We start from the raw sequence: 18,148 nt of genomic DNA, 5'->3' as shown, positions 1-18,148 counted from the left end.
AAATAGGGACCCCCATTTTTTTATTGCATATTTGAATACCTCATAAAAAAGTAAGTAACATTTACTCGAGACATTTTTTAGATTTGTTGATAGATGGCGTTAATAAATCGTATTTTTCCAATTACAGCGCCACCTATCAACAATTCTAAAATATTATTTTTTCATGAGGAATCCAAATCTGCAATAAAAAACGTTCCTATTTAAGATTTTAAAGTTAGCCCAACCCCACCTCCATGGGATGGAGTGGGGGTCGTGTTTAGTTTCGATAAGTTTTTGAAAAATATTAAAAACGTGTTTTTTGGTTTTAGACTGTTTCTATAATTTTCTTAGTGTATCAGGATAAATCGTTTTTTCCGATTATAGCGCCATTTATCCCCAATTCGAAAAAATGTCTCGAACAAAAGCTACTTATTTTTACGTAAGGAATCCAAATCTGCAATAACAAATGGGGATTCCTATTTAAAATTTTAAAGTTACCTACCACAAAGTTGGCTTTAAAGCCAACGAATCGCCGGAGCTAAGAAGGCCGAGGGAGATCTATCAGGTTGCATCTCACTACCCGCCTGTCCAGCACAGTAAAATTCCAACAAATTCAGCCGATTCGTTGGCTTGCAAATTTTAGAAGCCACGAATGGTGTAACCAGAAGATTAGTTCTGATAAAGTTTTATTTTTAATATTGTTAATATTAAAAGTAAAATTTTGGTTCGTCTTTAGCAGATGCCGCCACGGAATCCATGTCATCATAATCTTTCGTTTGTGGATCGAGGCTGATGGCCACAATTTTAGTGGTTCAGAGAGAATCAAATACGTGCCCTCTGAAAAAACTCTAACAAGAGTTGAAACTAGTTAGAGTGCTTTTGGCGCTCTCTGAACTAACTAAAATAAGACGGCTCTTGTTTCGATTCAAAACGAAATGATTATTTATTAACTTAGATTTGCGCCAAATACAATAAAGTATTAACCGTGTTTATGCTGACGCAAGTTGAGATTTTTTTCTAATTTAAAATGGTACATTTTTTCAAGCCTGCTTTAGAAGTTTTTCAAAAAATTCTAACTAAAGATAGTCTATACAACTGTACAAAAATAGTATTTAATTGTTGTAATGGGTCTTATTTTTCTGGGTCCACAATAAATGAACAATTATTTAAATTTTTATTTATAGGAGGAGTTAGAGGTATTCAGCAACGATGAACAACCTTCAAGTGCTACTGAAGAAGTACCAACAGAAGAAAACGAGGAGGACGAATATGCAGGAGGATTATGTTAAATTGCTATAGATACTATATATTCTAATCGGTTTTCATTATTAAAGTTTTGTATATTAAACACATCTCGACATTTTTGGTAGGTATCGGTATTTATGGATTCGTAATTGTTTGATACAAGGCGCTCAAAAATTTGGGAGTCACATTATTTTACATGTCTATGTATTTTTAAGAGCTATAGTAAACATCTTGTGTAACAATATTAAAATTCGACTTTTTGTTGGGTACTTTCGCTTGCAAAACGCTTACGTTTTTGAGTTTTGGAGTTATGCTTTCGAACTTTCGCTGAGAGTAATTAAAAAACGTCTTTTTTAACTGAATTTATTGAACTCATCAGTTATTGGTGGCGCAGTTGTCACGATTACTTGAATTACTCTAATGTTTGAACACACGATCGTTAGTAATGAATATATTTTATGACATTTTAGTCACTGCTGTTTGGAGGCTTTCTAAATCCAATGCAAATATCGTCAATAAAATTTCTCCATTGTTGACTAAGAAACTTTATTGCAGTATGCCCTGAAAATGTATATAATTTTTTTACATTTTATCCAGTAGTACTTCTTTTATTACTTGAATACATAAGTATTTAGAACCTAAATGTACACTGTGTATTCGTAACATATTTATTGTTAAAAATGGTAGGCATATAGAATTTTGTTACCTTAATTTTGAGCTGTGCATTTGTTTCTATTTAACTACTGAGTTTTCATGCTCAAGGTGTAAAAATTTAACGACAAATCCAATATTTGTGCTATACTCTTAAATAACGTTATTATATATACACTTCTCAAAGAAATTAACGCACCACCTTAAAAATGGGTCATTTTTGATGTCTCGAATTTCCCAAACCTGTTGTCCAATTTAAGTGATTTTTTGTAATAATAATAATAATATCGTATGGTATTTTTGCCGGGAAGATCCTTTCGGACAGGTTCCGGCGCCATTTACATCTTTAACCCTGTTTCAAGCAACTAGTGTCGTAAACAGCTCGTAAACTTTTTCTCATAAGCATCTTTCAGTGCGTCACAGTTTTTCGATTTATTTCTAACGCATTAAATTGTATGTGACAGAAAAAAGGCACGTCTGTGATTAGAGACATTTACAACATTTATTCTAGTTGTCGATAGATGGCGCTATAATCGAAAAAAATATTTACGAATTATATAATATATCTACGAATATAATCTGTTCAATTTATAAGACTATACAAATCAAAGAAAATGCCATTTTATAAATGCAGTAAACATAATTGATTTGTTTTTATGCCAAATTGCAAATAAAATGTGACAACTGTCAAATTTAACTAAAATGTCATGTTAGAATAAATGTTATAAATGTGTATTATCACGGACTTACTTTTTTTTCTATCATTTGTGACGCACTGAAAAATGCTCATGAAAAGTACTATATCATTTTTAGAAATGAAAATGGATTGTCTGTACCGGGGCTCGAACCCGGGCACTCTGGCTTATGAAACCAGTTGTCATGCCGCTGCGCCACGGCTGTTTACATTTTTTGTAATATGTTACAAAAAATGTGAGCAGTTTACATTTTTTGTAATATGTTGTAGCCTTATTCTTTAACAATATCGCTGTAATAAAATTTTTACTAGACAGGTAAATTGTCACTGTGTACCGGTCAAACTGTGTTTTTCTCAAAGTTCACCACACCCTGTGGAATATTCTAGAATTTATAAAATATTGAAATTAAAACCAAACTATAGCATCAGATTTTCTTAACATTCTGTTTTTTGTTTCATTCGCTTATGTTGTATAATAAAAAATTTAGGTTAATTTAACAACTAGCCATGTTCTTCATCAATACATGGTGTTTCAAAATAAGTGCGGCAAACTTTAAGGGGTAATTCTGCATGAAAAAATAATGACAGTTTGCTTTATAAACATATGTCCGCAAATACTTCGTTTCCGAGATACGGGATGTTGAAATTTTTCTTACAAACTGACGATTTATTTATTGCTGTAAAACCGGTTGAGATATGCAATTGAAATTTGGTAGGTTTTAAGAGGTAGTTATTGCGCATTGTTTGACATACAATTAAGAATTTTATATTCTCCATTGGTCGAATCATTTGCGGACATAAGTTTATAAAGCAAACTGTCGTTTCTTTTTTTTGTAGAATTACCCTTTAAAGTTTGTCGCACACCCTGTATTGATGAAAAACATGGCTAGTTGTTAAAGTACCTAACTTCTTTAAGAAAAAATTAAAGCACTCATGGAAGTGCCGACAGAAGTGAAAACTTCTTATAGTATATAAATTACAAGCTCACTGCTTTTTCCCCGTCCAAAAAGAAGTGCTATACGGTCTGAGCTTCGCTGGTGTCGCTCCTAGCGGTTACTAAATCAACTTTCACCGGTAATTTTTAAATTTATTATTTAATTGTTATCGCTTAATATTTACAACGCTAAAAAGTAATTAAATTGTAATAGATTTTTTTAAGATTTTGCTAATCATTTTGACGTTCTATTGATGAAATATTAATTTCTTACTTTGGATACTTTCACAATTATCATGTAGATGGCGCCAAGATTAATTTATAATTACATATTACAGAACATTAAAAAACGCAAATTTAGTATTTAAAACGTAAGTATATTTAAGGTAAAAATATAAACCACAGCTTTGGTCAACTAACATTTTTTATAATTAATGTTTTTAATTTTAATTTAAAATTAATCACTTTGACATTTATGTCAAATTTCCGGTAAACGTTTACAGACTTGTCACTACTGGCGCTCACGAATTTATAAATATCCCCTCTACGTACGAGCTCACAGCGTATAACTATATTATATACGCGTTGCGTACGTTCTATGCTACTTATGTATACATACACATAATATAAAGATGTCCACATAATATAAAGATAAACCAGGGTGTCCCGAAAAGATTGGTCATAAATTATACCACACATTCTGGGGTCAAAAATATTTCGATTGAACCTAACTTACCTTAGTACAAATGTGCTCATAAAAAAAGTTACAGCCCTTTGAAGTTACAAAATGAAAATCAATTTTTTTCAATATATCGAAAACCATTAGAGATTTTTTGTTGAAAATAGACATGTATCATTATTATGGCAGGAACATCTTAAAACAAAATTATAGTGAAATTTTTCCACCCCATAAAAATTTTATGGGGGTTTTGTTCCCTTAAACCCCCCCAAACTTTGGTGTACGTTCCAATTAATTCATTATTGTGGTACCATTAGTTAAACACAACGTTTTTAAAACTTCTTTGCCTCTTAGTATTTTGTCGATAAGCCAGTTTTTATCGAGATGCGGCTTCTTTTTTAATATGTTTACATAAAAATTTTAAGGGAGTTTTGTTCCTTTAAACCCCCCAAATATTTGTGTACGTTCTAAATAAACTATTATTGTGGTACCATTAGTTAAATACAGTATTTTTAAAACTTTTTTGCCTCTTAGTCTTTTTTTGATAAGTCACCTTTTATCGAGATGTGGCTTCTTTTTCAAAATATACCTAAAAATGTAAATTATAAATAAATTTTCAGATTATTAACAGGTCGCTACAATCGTACTTAACCATATACAAATATGTGGTGGATTCGACAAATATTCAAAATATCTCGATAAACACTGGCTTATCGAAAAAGTACTAAGAGGCAAAAAAGTTTTAGAAACATTGTGTTTAACTAATGGTGCCACAATAATAATTTAATTGGAACGTACTCAAAAATTTGGGGGGGTTTAAGGGAACAAAACCCCCATAAAATTTTTATGGGGTGCACAAATTTAACTTAAATTTTTTTTAAGATGTTGCTACCATAAGAGTGCCACATGTCCATTTTCAATAAAAAATTTTTAAGAGTTTTCGATATATGAAAAAAAAAATCGATTTTCATTTTGTAACTTCAAAGGGCTGTAACTTTTTTTGTGTGCACTATTGTATATAGGTAAGTGAGGTTCAATCAACCTAATTTTGACCCCAGAATCTGTGGTATAATTTATGACCAATCTTTTCGGGACACCCTGTATATACGTACGAAATTTAGTTCGGCAAAGTGATGACGGTCGCAAACTCAATACTTTTTCCCTATCTAAAAAGTACACAACGTCCCTAAAGAAGTTTTCATTTCAAAAATTTATTTCTCCGAAGCGATGACGGTCGCTAATTCTACACTTTTTCCCCATCTAAAAAGTGTATAACGTTCCTAAAAAGTTTTCGCTTCAAAAATTTATTTCGTCAAAGCAATGACGATCGCGATGACGGTCGCTAATTCAATACTTTTTCTCCATCTAAAAAGGGCACAACGTCCCTAAAGAAGTTTTTACTTCAAAAATATATTTCGTTGAAGCAATGACGGTCGCTAGTTTAATACTTTTTCCCCATCGAAAAAGTACAAAACGTCCCTAAAGAAGTTTTCACTTCAAAAATTTATTTTGTCGAAGCAATGGCGGTCAACATGACGGTCGCCAATTCAATAATTTTCCCCATCTAAAAAGGGCACAACGTTTCTACAGAAGTTTTCACTTCAAAAATTTATTTTGCCGAAGCGATAACAGTCGCTAATTTAACACTTTTTTCCCATCTAAAAAGTGCACAACGTCCCTAAAGAAGTTGCACTTCAATAATATTACTATTATTATACGTACATTATAATAATACACGTACAAAACTTATTTCGTCGAAGCGATGACGGTCGCGAAATCAATCCTTTTTCCCCATCCCAAAATAGATTTTACATTTATTTTAAATTTAAATACTTCTACACAATTTATATATACATAGGTACACATAATAAATATACGTACAAAATTCATTTCGCCGAAGAGATGACGGTCGCCAAATAAATCCTTTTTCCCCATCCAAAAATAAGTTTTACATTTATTTTAAATTTAAATACTTCTGTACAATTTATGTCTACATACACATACTATAGATACGTACAAAATTTATTTCACCGAGATGACGGTCGCGAAATAAATCCTTTTTCCCCATCCTAAAATAGGTTTTACATTTATTTTAAATTTAAATTATTCTATAAAATTTATATATACATCCACATAATATACCTAGATATATACAAAATTTATTTCGCCGAAGCGATGACGGTCGCGATGATGGTCGCGAAATCAATATTTTTTCCCCATCCTAAAATAGATTTTACATTTATTTTAAATTTAAATACCTCTACACAATTTATATATACATACACATAATATATAGCATAAGCGATGACGGTCGCGAATTCAATGCTTTTCCCCTATCCAAAAATGGCACAACGTCCCTAAAGAAGTTTTCACTTCAAAAACAGAATGTTAAGAAAATCTGAGGCTATAGTTCGGTTTTAATTTAAGTACTTTATAAATGCTAGAATATTCCACAAGGTGTGGTGAACTTTAAGAAAAAAAAACACATTCTGATTGGAACACATGGTATACAATGACAATTTACCTGTCTAGCAACAATATTATTACAGCGATATGGTTAAAGAATAAGGCTATAACACATTAAAAAATCACTTAAATCGGACGACAGGTTTAGGAAATTCGAGAAATCAAAAATAACCCATTTTTAAGGTGGTGCGTTAATTTCTTGGAGTAGTGTATATATATGGTTTATGTTATTGAATGATATATAATTGGCAGTCGGTACAATCTGTGCTACGTCCTAATCGAGGTGTAACCTTTTGTTGCTTCTGTAAATATTATTTCTGTTATATTTGTATAAAATTATTTGTTCAAAACTCGACAAAAAATGTATTATTATTTTTTGTGAAACAGTCAAGATCATCTGTCTGCTCTAATGATGCGTTAGAGCTGGAGAGAATAAAGTGAATGCATTTATATAATTTTATAAATTTTTCGGGAAAATTTTAAGATAGGTACTTTGTCAAGTTTTGATCAAAATGTTAGATATGAGAACTAGACTTTATTCATTAGCCTAATTATTCTTAAATATTGAATAAATGTGATATATGTTTTAAGTAAGAAATTTATTCATACAAGCATTTCATCTTGTTTTCTATATTTGTAAATGAATGTCATTCTTGTGTGGAAATTTGTTATTTTTTTTAATGTTATAGTCAAGAGTGATACACAATTATTTTTTACGTTATTTTTAAATGTAAGAAATGTAGAAATTTGTAAAGTTATGAAAATGTTATTTCGGGCAATAGCGAAGAGAAAATATCTGCTTCTTTTGCTCAGTATTTCCTAATTTGTGTCCTAATTATATTTATCAGAATATATTTGTTTATATTATGTTATATATAATAATAATATATATTATATTATTATTAGGTTCCACTCCTCGTAATATGAATCAGATTTCTTCACATAGGTGGTAAAGGATTAAATTATTTATTACCTATGTGTTAATAAAGAAATTTTATACCATTAATCTATCATGTGGGAGATCTTCCTATGGGGGTTTTACTGGTTAGTTTTTATTAGTTAACATTTCTTTTACATTTCGAATCCCTTTTTCTCCCAACATAATAATCGTATATATGAACTAAAACTGTTCTATTTTAGTAAACAATCTAGATTCTAGATCTTATATTATTTATTTTATTAGATTTTCGGTACATATAATATAAAGATATATTATTTTCTCGTAATCGTTATTACCGTTGAGGTACCCCTTTCTTAATTAGTGGGATTTTGGAATTGTTCATATGATTTGTTCACATTTCGATGTTTAACAGTTCCTCCGGTAACTATTATCAGTTTTCGGTCTCGGCAATTGGTGTTTTTTTACTATATACAGGGTGATTGATTAGTGGGGTAAAGCTCCATAGATCCGCTATAGTAATAGATATCAGTAAAAGTTAATAACAAAAATTTTAGCCACCTTTGAGCTTCACATTACAAAATTAGTTAGAATGTTACAGGGTGTTCGATAACACAGTGGCAGGCCAAACTTATGTTTTTTTTTTTAATGGAACACCCTATATTTTATTTTAAATTCGAAATCCTGTTAACTTCTCCATCACAAAAATATAAAGGTTTGTTATGTTATACAGGGTATTTACAAAGTTATAACCAATTTTATATGAAAATCGTAACAAATTCAACTCCCTGTATAAATAAAAATAAGCAAAAGAGCAATGGTTTATTAATGCCATACTTTTTTACCAATGGTTAAAATTTTCAAGAATTATTGATATTGCTAATTTTCTTTATATCAAATACAGGGTGAGTCAAAACGGAAGTACATTATTTTCTCAGTAATTTTAAATGGAACACCCTGTATTTTATATCACTATCGAAAAATACCATTATCGTACTTTAATTTTTAGAATCTATTAGTTTTCGAGATATTTGCATTTTTCCATGGATCAGTAGCGTGGTCACCGAAATCACCAGAATTTAATAAACTGGACTGATTTTTTTGGGGTTACGTTAATAATGAAGTTTATAAAATACCTCCAACAACAAGGGATGAGATGAAAAATAGAATACAAAGTGTATTTCGATGTGTTAATTTACAAATGCTTCGTAGAGTAAGTAGCTCATTCTAATTTTGAACACCTTATGTAATTAAATATTAAAAATATTTTATGAAAAGTAGCTTCTAATTTTTTCAAACATGTTTTTTTTGCAAAATGTATTACTGATAAATTATTTTTCGTTCTTTATTTGTTACCATATTACATTTACATACAAAAGTAGTTGTTTAATTGTCGTCACAAAATGTTGTATATTGTGTTTGTTTGTTTTTTTTTTGTAAAATTTATTACTAATTTTCTTTCTTTATTTGTTACATTTACATAAAAAAGTAGTTTTTATTTCAAAAATGTTGCTGTTGTGTTTTTTTTTTTGTAAAAATGTATTACTAATAAATTATTTTTATTTCTTTCTTTGCTACATTGTTACATTGATTACCGGATTGATAATCAGTAATCGTCAATTATTGTCAATTCAGTCATGGCTTACTTAAAATTTACATAAATTTAGACACCTGAATAATTTGCTCTGAAAAATGAAAATATCTCGAAAACTAATAAATTTGGACATAGGGAATGTTATACAAAAATTAAAGTACGGTAATGTTACTTTTCAATAATGATATAAAATACAGGGTGTTCCATTTAACATTACTGAGAAAATAATGTACTTGCGTTTTGGCACACCCTGTATTTGATATAAAGAAAATTAGCAATGCCAATAATTCTTGAAAATTTTCATAATAAATAAAAAATATGGCATTAATAAACCATTGCTGTTGTGCTTATTTTTATTTATACAGGGAGTTGAACTTGTTACGATTTTCATACAAAATTGCTTATAACTTTGTAAATACCCTGTATAACATAACAAATCTTTATATTTTTGTGATGGAGAAGTTAACAGGATTTTGAATTTAAAATAAAATTTAGGTTGTTCCATTTAAAAATATATAAGTTTGGTCTGTCACTGTGTTATCGAACACCCTGTAGCATTCTAACTAATTTCGTAATGTGAAGCTCAAAGTTGGCTACAATTTTTGTTATTAACTTTTATTGCTATCTATTACTATAGCGGATCTATTGAGCTTTACCCCACTAATCAATCACCCTGTATGTGTTAAAAATATACTATTAATTATTGTTGTACTTACAATTGTTTGATGTAATTTATAATAAGTACCTACACTGTAAAAACTCATAATTACAATATAGTTACTCATAAAAATAGTTTTTCTCGCTTGTTCTTACCGTTTCTGGGGACGCACATAGAAGCATGAAGGTTCAAATCTAGCTTCGATCAATTATTTTAGGTTAGTAACCTAATTAGCTTTCAATTTTCCCGGGAACCACTCAGTAGGGCTGTATATTTACCTATAAATATAGAGGATCTTCCAATAGGGACATCCGAACTTTGACAGTTGATTTCGGCCATATTGTTCAAGCTGACCAATTGGCTACCATTTAATCTGTTTTGCCAAATCACAATGAATGTATATGTTACTGTAAAAACCCGATTTCAGTTAAAACCCGATTTCAGTTAAAACCCGAATTTACTAGGAAAAACTAGTTTTAACTATGATCTTTAGACAATTCTAGTTTTAACTAGTGAAAACTAGAACTATAAAATATTTTCAGTTAATTCTAGTTGAGACTAAACATATTTCAGTCAAAACTAGTTTTTACTAAACTTTTCAGTAATTTCTAGATTCAACTAAAACTCGGTAAATAATTTGCCGCTCTGGTTATTTGTAAATAATTTCTCTAAAACGTAAAATACTGGACAAGATCGTAGACGTAAAAACGCAAGTCCTTTGACTACGTTGTTGTTATTGTCTTGCATCCAGACTGCTAATATTTTCTCGATGTCTTGGTTAGCTCGTTCTACTGAACCTTGACTCTGGTTGTGCCTTGGTTTTCCACGAACTAATTATGCCTTAGGCCAGTATGACATTACCGCATTTATAAATGCATTACCGAACTCTCGGCCATTATCAGAAAGTAAAATGCATGAATGTAAAAAGTCAAGAATATATCCGTTATTTATTGATAAGCAACTTCGTCCGCCCTCTGACTTTGTAACAAAACAAATTTTGATAAATGGTCTTGATAAACCATAATAAACTTGTAGTCGTGATCCTCTTGTGATTGCATATCGATCAAATCTACCTAACAGCGACTATTCATTTCTGAACGCAATATAGGTTTCGACACAAGACCCCTCTTCGATTTACTCTTCTTCTGTTGGCAGGTCTCACAAATTGATATAAAATTATTGAACATACCAATTGTTATATTTGCGTATTTTCTGGCGGTTTCAGTTTTCAACCCATCCCAACTTCCATGACCAATAGCAACGTGGGCTGGGCTGCTTCAGTTGTGTCAAAAATGTCTTCAGCAGGTACATAATATTTGATAGGTTCAATTCTAGAAGCCAACTTTATTATTTCGCCAACTTCAACAATTCTAAATCGTTTTAGTGTTTTCTGGGCAGACAATTCCGCATCTTGTACTTCGGACATTAATTTATTATACATGCTTTGGTCACAACATTATAGTGACTTCCTTTCTTCTCGCTCTGTTCTTTTTTCAAGATCTTTTCCAAAAAACGTTCCTTCAAAGTTCTTATATCTCTGCTCTCAACCTGATCTTCGACATTATCACTCATGGTGAATAATACACCGTAGTGTAATATATTCAATAAAAACGATGCAGAAAAATCAACAGTTGCACACACTAGTTTGTTACCGACCGGCCGCCTTCGTCACTAACCCTACCCCGAAAAAGCCAAATCGTATTTGTCTCTTCTCGCAACGATTTTAACTGTATTCGCTAGTAATTTCAGTAAAAACTACTCTAAATGAAATTTGTTCGGGATTTCGAGTTTTAACTGAATTTAGCAGTCAAATCGAGTTTTGACTAGAAGTCTAGAGTTAAAACTAGAATTGTCTAAAGCGCTTAGTTAAAACTAGTTTTTCCTAGTAAATTCGGGTTTTAACGGTAACATAGCGTACAAGTCTTTAATTAATTAAATATAATTACTTTTTTGAAAAAAAAACTGAGTTACAAAGCTTGTTTTATTTGTATATTGGAACATAAAAATTGTGTTATTAGTCTTATTAAACGGTTTATAGTATAGGCTTGTACACTGTTCTGGTGGGTATCTATGGTGAAGTATCACTGAGCCGCAAGCCCTTATCTCGTGCCCACTACTCATCCATAGGCCGATCAGACACCTGCGTATTCTAATCTAAGTAGCAGATTCGTTTAGAATTTTGAACTACTACGTTAGCACTTTTTTTCTGTCCCGGCCCGAACCATCGTCCGCTAAATCATTTGATAGTGAAGCAAATGCGAGTAGCCCCCTAACGTCAGCTTGGCTATCTGATCGACTTGCAATGATAAAGGGAATTTCTTTGGAAGCTAATATAGCCCTTAAAACCTTTGGAAGAGCCAGTCTGAACGCTAATATTTACATAATATAGTGTCTCAAAGAATACGCGATACCTTTCGCGCCATTCATTAGAAAAAATTTTCTTTAGATGCATGATAACGTTCGACTGCACCTTGCCAGAATAACATCAGTATTTAAAGCACATCGGAACTACGAGTTTCACATAGTGATACAGTAGAAGAGGTGCATGAAAGGCACATGTAGCTCAGCATGTAATTACTGCTGTGATAAAAAGTATGCTTCAAAGAATGAGAATCGTCATACAATACTACAAATATCGACGAGAAGGAAATCCTGATTTTTAGTAATATTTCTTCGATCAATCAATGACAGCTTTTTAGGATTTTGTTTTCAGATGATTTGAAATAAAATTTTCGTTTTTTTGTTATCAATATTTTATATTATTAAACAATTCGAAAGAAATCTGAGTGAATTAAATATCTGTTGTGATTTTTTGGAAAAAGCAAGTGTACGATTGCATGTAGATTCATATATAATGCAAGTGTACCATTTCATAAATAATCATGTAGATTCTGGAATCATCAGTTCATTCTAATAATTATTGGTTTCTAATGGAAACTTTGTCACGATATATTATGTCATGGAAACCGGAAACCACATGACCTAAATATGATATCTCTTATTTTCTCCTTTAGGATGTGTAAGTGATACAAATTTTGCAGTGTTTTTTTTTTGTGGGCTTAAATCGTAAAACTGAATAAATTAAAATTAAAAAACCATAAAAGTTTGCATTTAGTATATTAGGTTTGTTGGTTTCGTTGGCTTATAATTTTAAGTGGTAACAAAGTAACAAAAATAATTCGTGTGTCACAATTGTTATTAATAGTTTAATTTTTCGAATAATGATTGTAAAGAAAATGAGAGTCTCAGATAAAGATAAATAATGACTTGTAAACACTGTATGTCTAAATGATGGAAGTGTGCACAAGATAATAACTATACACAATATAAAAACAATAAAGAGTTAAAAATTAAAAAAAAATAATGCTGGGAGGGCAGATTTTAGCCGTGCACAACATATTAATAAACAATAATTATTTACGATTATTTTTCCTTATCTGCGATTATTCATGATTAATTTCAATCTACACAATTTATAAATGAATGTCTTTGTTGATGTTTAAAAAGAAAACTTTGTAGTAACTTAGTCTTATTCGCCATAAACGAAATATAATAATGTTTAAAAATTTTATATTTTGATTGTAGAAACAACACTCTGCTCAAATTATGATTATAATACCCCGAGCTTACTTTATTAAGACCCCTACTTAAGTTTTTTTAAATTTATTTTTAAAGAATGATTGTTTATTTTCTATAATTTGAACATATTTGTGGAACATGTGAACTATACTCCCTGTTTGTTTGATGTTTAAATACGTATTCCAGAAAAGCACTCTGACAAAATCTTATCAAAATCTCCCGACGAATGTAAAATTGTTCTTCATATATAAAATGACATAACTGTAAATAATTATTTTCCCACCTACCTCTACCGAAAGTATATTTTCCGGACCTGATGTCCGGAAGTACCTAGGGAGGACAAGTAAAAGTGACGTCATGGTATTTCATTTATGAAATATAACTTATTGACCCCCTGTACAATATCTATTTTGTATTACGTAAGTATCTATACATTTTAACGTTTATTTATAAAATACCCTGTATTTTGCAGAATGGTAAAAAATAGTAAATTGTTATTTTGATTTAACAATGTTTACATTAATAATTTGACTTATATTTGACAGTTGACAGTTATATTGTACCTAATTGTTAGTTTTAGTTCTAATAAATTTTGTTGGTTAGTTACATAAATAAATTAAGTGAAAATGAAAAAATGATTTATTTGAGGAAGGTGGAAAAACCATATGTATAACATGGGAGTAAAGTGCCTTTTCCTCCCTTGAATGAATTACTGCCCTCCGCTATTCTCGGGAGGAAAAGTAGCACTTTCGTCCCTTGTTATACAAATAGCTATTATTCTGTGTTTTGCACGAAAAATTTGTATTTGAGGCTCTATTTTTCAACATCTAATCATTTTTTAATCAGTACATATGTAGCTTTTCTGCCAAGTGCAAAACTTAATTTATCTTCTGATTGTACTGATACATAAAAAGCAGGTTCTTCAATATCTTACTCTGGCTTACGCTGTTACCTCACTAATTGACTACTTCTCATAGTCCGCACGATTAACAACTTTTTAAATAACCTTACCAATGTTAACAGAGTTTGAAGCTATTTGTGCGCCTTACTTTCAGAGACGAAAAGAGATAGAGTTTTTCACTTAATGAACGCTTATCAAAGATGTTTATGAAATTTCTTTATAATATCTTTTATTCATTCTAGGAGTAAACTTTATTACTAATCAACTATGCATAAAATTGTAAATACTTTTATTGTTTGGCTAGTATCGCCGCCTTATATCATACCTTAGCATTCCTTAGTTTTGTACATTGAGAGGTGCAGCCATTTTATTTAGCCTTGCATCTTCTACGTATCTCAGCCAAATATAGAAACATAGTAACCACACCTCTTATCTTTTAAGAAATTCTTATTTTCGTCTCAAACATTTAAAGCGGCCATTTCTTACACATCTGACGCTTTTACTTGAGTAAAGAGATGATTCTTCACTCTTGAGTATTATACTTTTATTGTTGTAGTAACCAAAACAATAGTCTAAACGTTCAGAGAATTATTATACATTGTCGTTCAAACACAAATTGGCGGTAACATTCAAAAATCTCGTTATTCCAAATTTCCTTAAGCAGGGGTATTGTATAATATGATCTTTTAGTTATCATTGTCAGTTGTTGTAAATGATACATTATATTTTGTATATAGAACGGTTTCTTTTACAAGCAAGAAAGAAGTATAATATTCATTAGACGTATAACGATATGATTGACCTGTAGTAAAAAAATGTACAAGGTGTTCTAATTAAACAAACTTATAGTATTGGATTTGTTCAATGGAAACATGGATAAACTGAAGAATTTTTATTAATTTAAAATATATATGTCCATTAAGTAAGCTGTAATATTCACTATTTTATTGATTCATAGATATCCAACTGATATATTCGGTCTTTAGTTGAATTATTTTCTACTGCGTAAACCAGTTTTGTCGTTGTCTTTCTAAATTTGCCGTTCTTTAATATTTGCCTGTTACGATGAATAAGATTGTCCTCATTTTTTCTCTGTGAATATTATGAAAGGGGTCATTTGTCGCGTAATATTTAGTAGTAGTATCATCTACCCTTTTTATTGTACAGGACACATTTCTTCTTTAAAGTGTTCAACTTTTTATATCTCAGTTCTAAACATTTCATCAATGAACTTCGTTTCTGATGGTACTGAAATTGTTACTAAGCCCATTTACAAGATTATTGGTTCCAGATTCCAATACCTCATTACTGAATTTAGTAAATTTATTAGATCGCAAAGATGGCAATATACGCTCTCTTTGTATTGTAATTTTGCAAGATATATTTATTGTTTATTGAGTACCCTTAAAGTATATTGTTTTTCGAATAACTATTCATGAAGTACTTTTCCATTCTACTCTATGGAGGAATAGATTTGAATTGAATTGAATATATTTATGTTATGTTTCTATTGAACAATCTCCATGTATTGTGTTAACGAAAGTATTTCTTGTTTGAACGGTATAACAGCTGAACCTATTAGAACATTTTATAGCATAATAGTATCAATCGTACTGCTTTTTTGCTTGATTACATTACTAATATCTTAATGTTATCGACTTGTTCTAGTCAGATATCCTCGGTGTAAGGATATTAAATTTATGATTAATATCAATGCTTAATTTAATAAATAAAGAAAATATTTAATATCTGATAGATATATGAATGAATACCTTTTCTTACCCTTTTTAACATTTCCCCACTGATACGTATTTTTAAAAATCTAATATACTGTGACGAGTGTGCTAATATCCGCCAAAATACCGGAAAAGACGGAAAACATAATACGTAAAGAGATGAAACTCGTAGAGGTTGGAAATTATCAATAGAAGCCTATAAATTTACATAATATTGATACTTTCCCCCACCTTTAGACCTATCAGAGTCAAACTGTCACAGGAGAATTTTATAAAATTCTGGTAGTTGCCAAACTCCTCCGATACGTCTAAAGGTGGAAAAGTTCAATACCAGGAGTTGATGATCGCTTCCACACTCGGCGCCAGGATATGTTTTACAGTTGATGGCCGACGACTTCCATCTTGATCTTATTAGGATGTAGTCTATTCAAGCGCGGCTCCTCCTTAGGGTCAATTGGTCAATGACCCCCCTAAAATAATCTCATAAAAATACCAATTTTATTAAAAATATCTTTTATCTAAAACTTCACTCTGAAATATAAAATTCTCTCTCAGCAGTCTGCATTGGCAAAACAAATATAATAGATATAATAACGTCGCGCCTCGCGCTATACACAAGCCCGTGGCTGGGCCGTATTTTAAATTGTCTATATACAGTTCTTATGGCTTATGGACAAATGCATGTAAAATAGAAAAGAGACGGCAGATAGCAATTTCGTGGGCGAGAGTGGGAGTGACCTTTCCGTCGTATACCTCTAGTAGAGTCGACGGCCTCACGTTTAGTTAGTTACCGTCTGCTGACCGCACTTCACGGCAGGTCTATATCGATCGCGGCGTATTTGCGTAATTTATTTTGTTTTGTTGGATTTTTTTGTGATTGTAACAAAAACAAGATGAGTGTTGTTGACGAAATAATTGCCTTAAAATCTGCTGGAACACTAAATTATGAACGGCGGCTTGAGAAAAAAGAAAGTGGTCGACCAAAACCAAACATGAATTTAAAACAAACAACAAAGGATAGGGGTAAGGACATTCAAAGATATTTTAAAGAATCAATGTACAATTTGTGTGATTGGATTTGTGGCTGCAGTGTGAGAAATGCATTTTTTTGCTATCCGTGTTTACTGTTTTCGAATGACGCTGTATGGGCGAAAAATGGAGTAACTGACATTAAGCATTTAAAAGTGAAAATTACAAAACATGCCTCTTCAACTACTCATATAAATTCATCAATGAGTTACGCAAGTTTAGGACGTGTTAACATAAGACCAAGCGCGGCTCCTCCTTAGGGTCAATTGGTCAATGACCCCCCTAAAATAATCTCATAAAAATACCAATTTTATTAAAAATATCTTTTATCTAAAACTTCACTCTGAAATATAAAATTCTCTCTCAGCAGTCTGCATTGGCAAAACAAATATAATAGATATAATAACGTCGCGCCTCGCGCTATACACAAGCCCGTGGCTGGGCCGTATTTTAAATTGTCTATATACAGTTCTTATGGCTTATGGACAAATGCATGTAAAATAGAAAAGAGACGGCAGATAGCAATTTCGTGGGCGAGAGTGGGAGTGACCTTTCCGTCGTATACCTCTAGTAGAGTCGACGGCCTCACGTTTAGTTAGTTACCGTCTGCTGACCGCACTTCACGGCAGGTCTATATCGATCGCGGCGTATTTGCGTAATTTATTTTGTTTTGTTGGATTTTTTTGTGATTGTAACAAAAACAAGATGAGTGTTGTTGACGAAATAATTGCCTTAAAATCTGCTGGAACACTAAATTATGAACGGCGGCTTGAGAAAAAAGAAAGTGGTCGACCAAAACCAAACATGAATTTAAAACAAACAACAACGGATAGGGGTAAGGACATTCAAAGATATTTTAAAGAATCAATGTACAATTTGTGTGATTGGATTTGTGGCTGCAGTGTGAGAAATGCATTTTTTTGCTATCCGTGTTTACTGTTTTCGAATGACGCTGTATGGGCGAAAAATGGAGTAACTGACATTAAGCATTTAAAAGTGAAAATTACAAAACATGCCTCTTCAACTACTCATATAAATTCATCAATGAGTTACGCAAGTTTAGGACGTGTTAACATAAGACAGCAACTTGATAGTGTATATCGTA

General features: G+C 31.2%; 1 protein-coding gene across 1 annotated transcript in view; it reads left to right on the top strand.

Annotated features, from left to right (window-relative positions):
* The window catches only part of LOC114330705 (gamma-soluble NSF attachment protein-like), a 54,252-nt gene extending 38,224 nt beyond the window's left edge, over positions 1-16,028 (top strand). The window contains exon 8 of the mRNA XM_028280121.2: positions 1,164-16,028. Within this exon, the coding sequence (XP_028135922.2) occupies positions 1,164-1,268 (105 nt within the window). The 3' untranslated portion in view covers positions 1,269-16,028. The remainder of the gene's footprint in view (positions 1-1,163) is intronic.
* The last annotated feature ends 2,120 nt before the right edge of the window (positions 16,029-18,148 follow it).

The sequence above is a fragment of the Diabrotica virgifera genome, chromosome 2, assembly GCF_917563875.1.
Source record: "Diabrotica virgifera virgifera chromosome 2, PGI_DIABVI_V3a".
NCBI classification, from domain to species: Eukaryota; Metazoa; Arthropoda; class Insecta; order Coleoptera; family Chrysomelidae; genus Diabrotica; species Diabrotica virgifera.
This window is presented reverse-complemented; position numbering and strand designations above follow the sequence as displayed.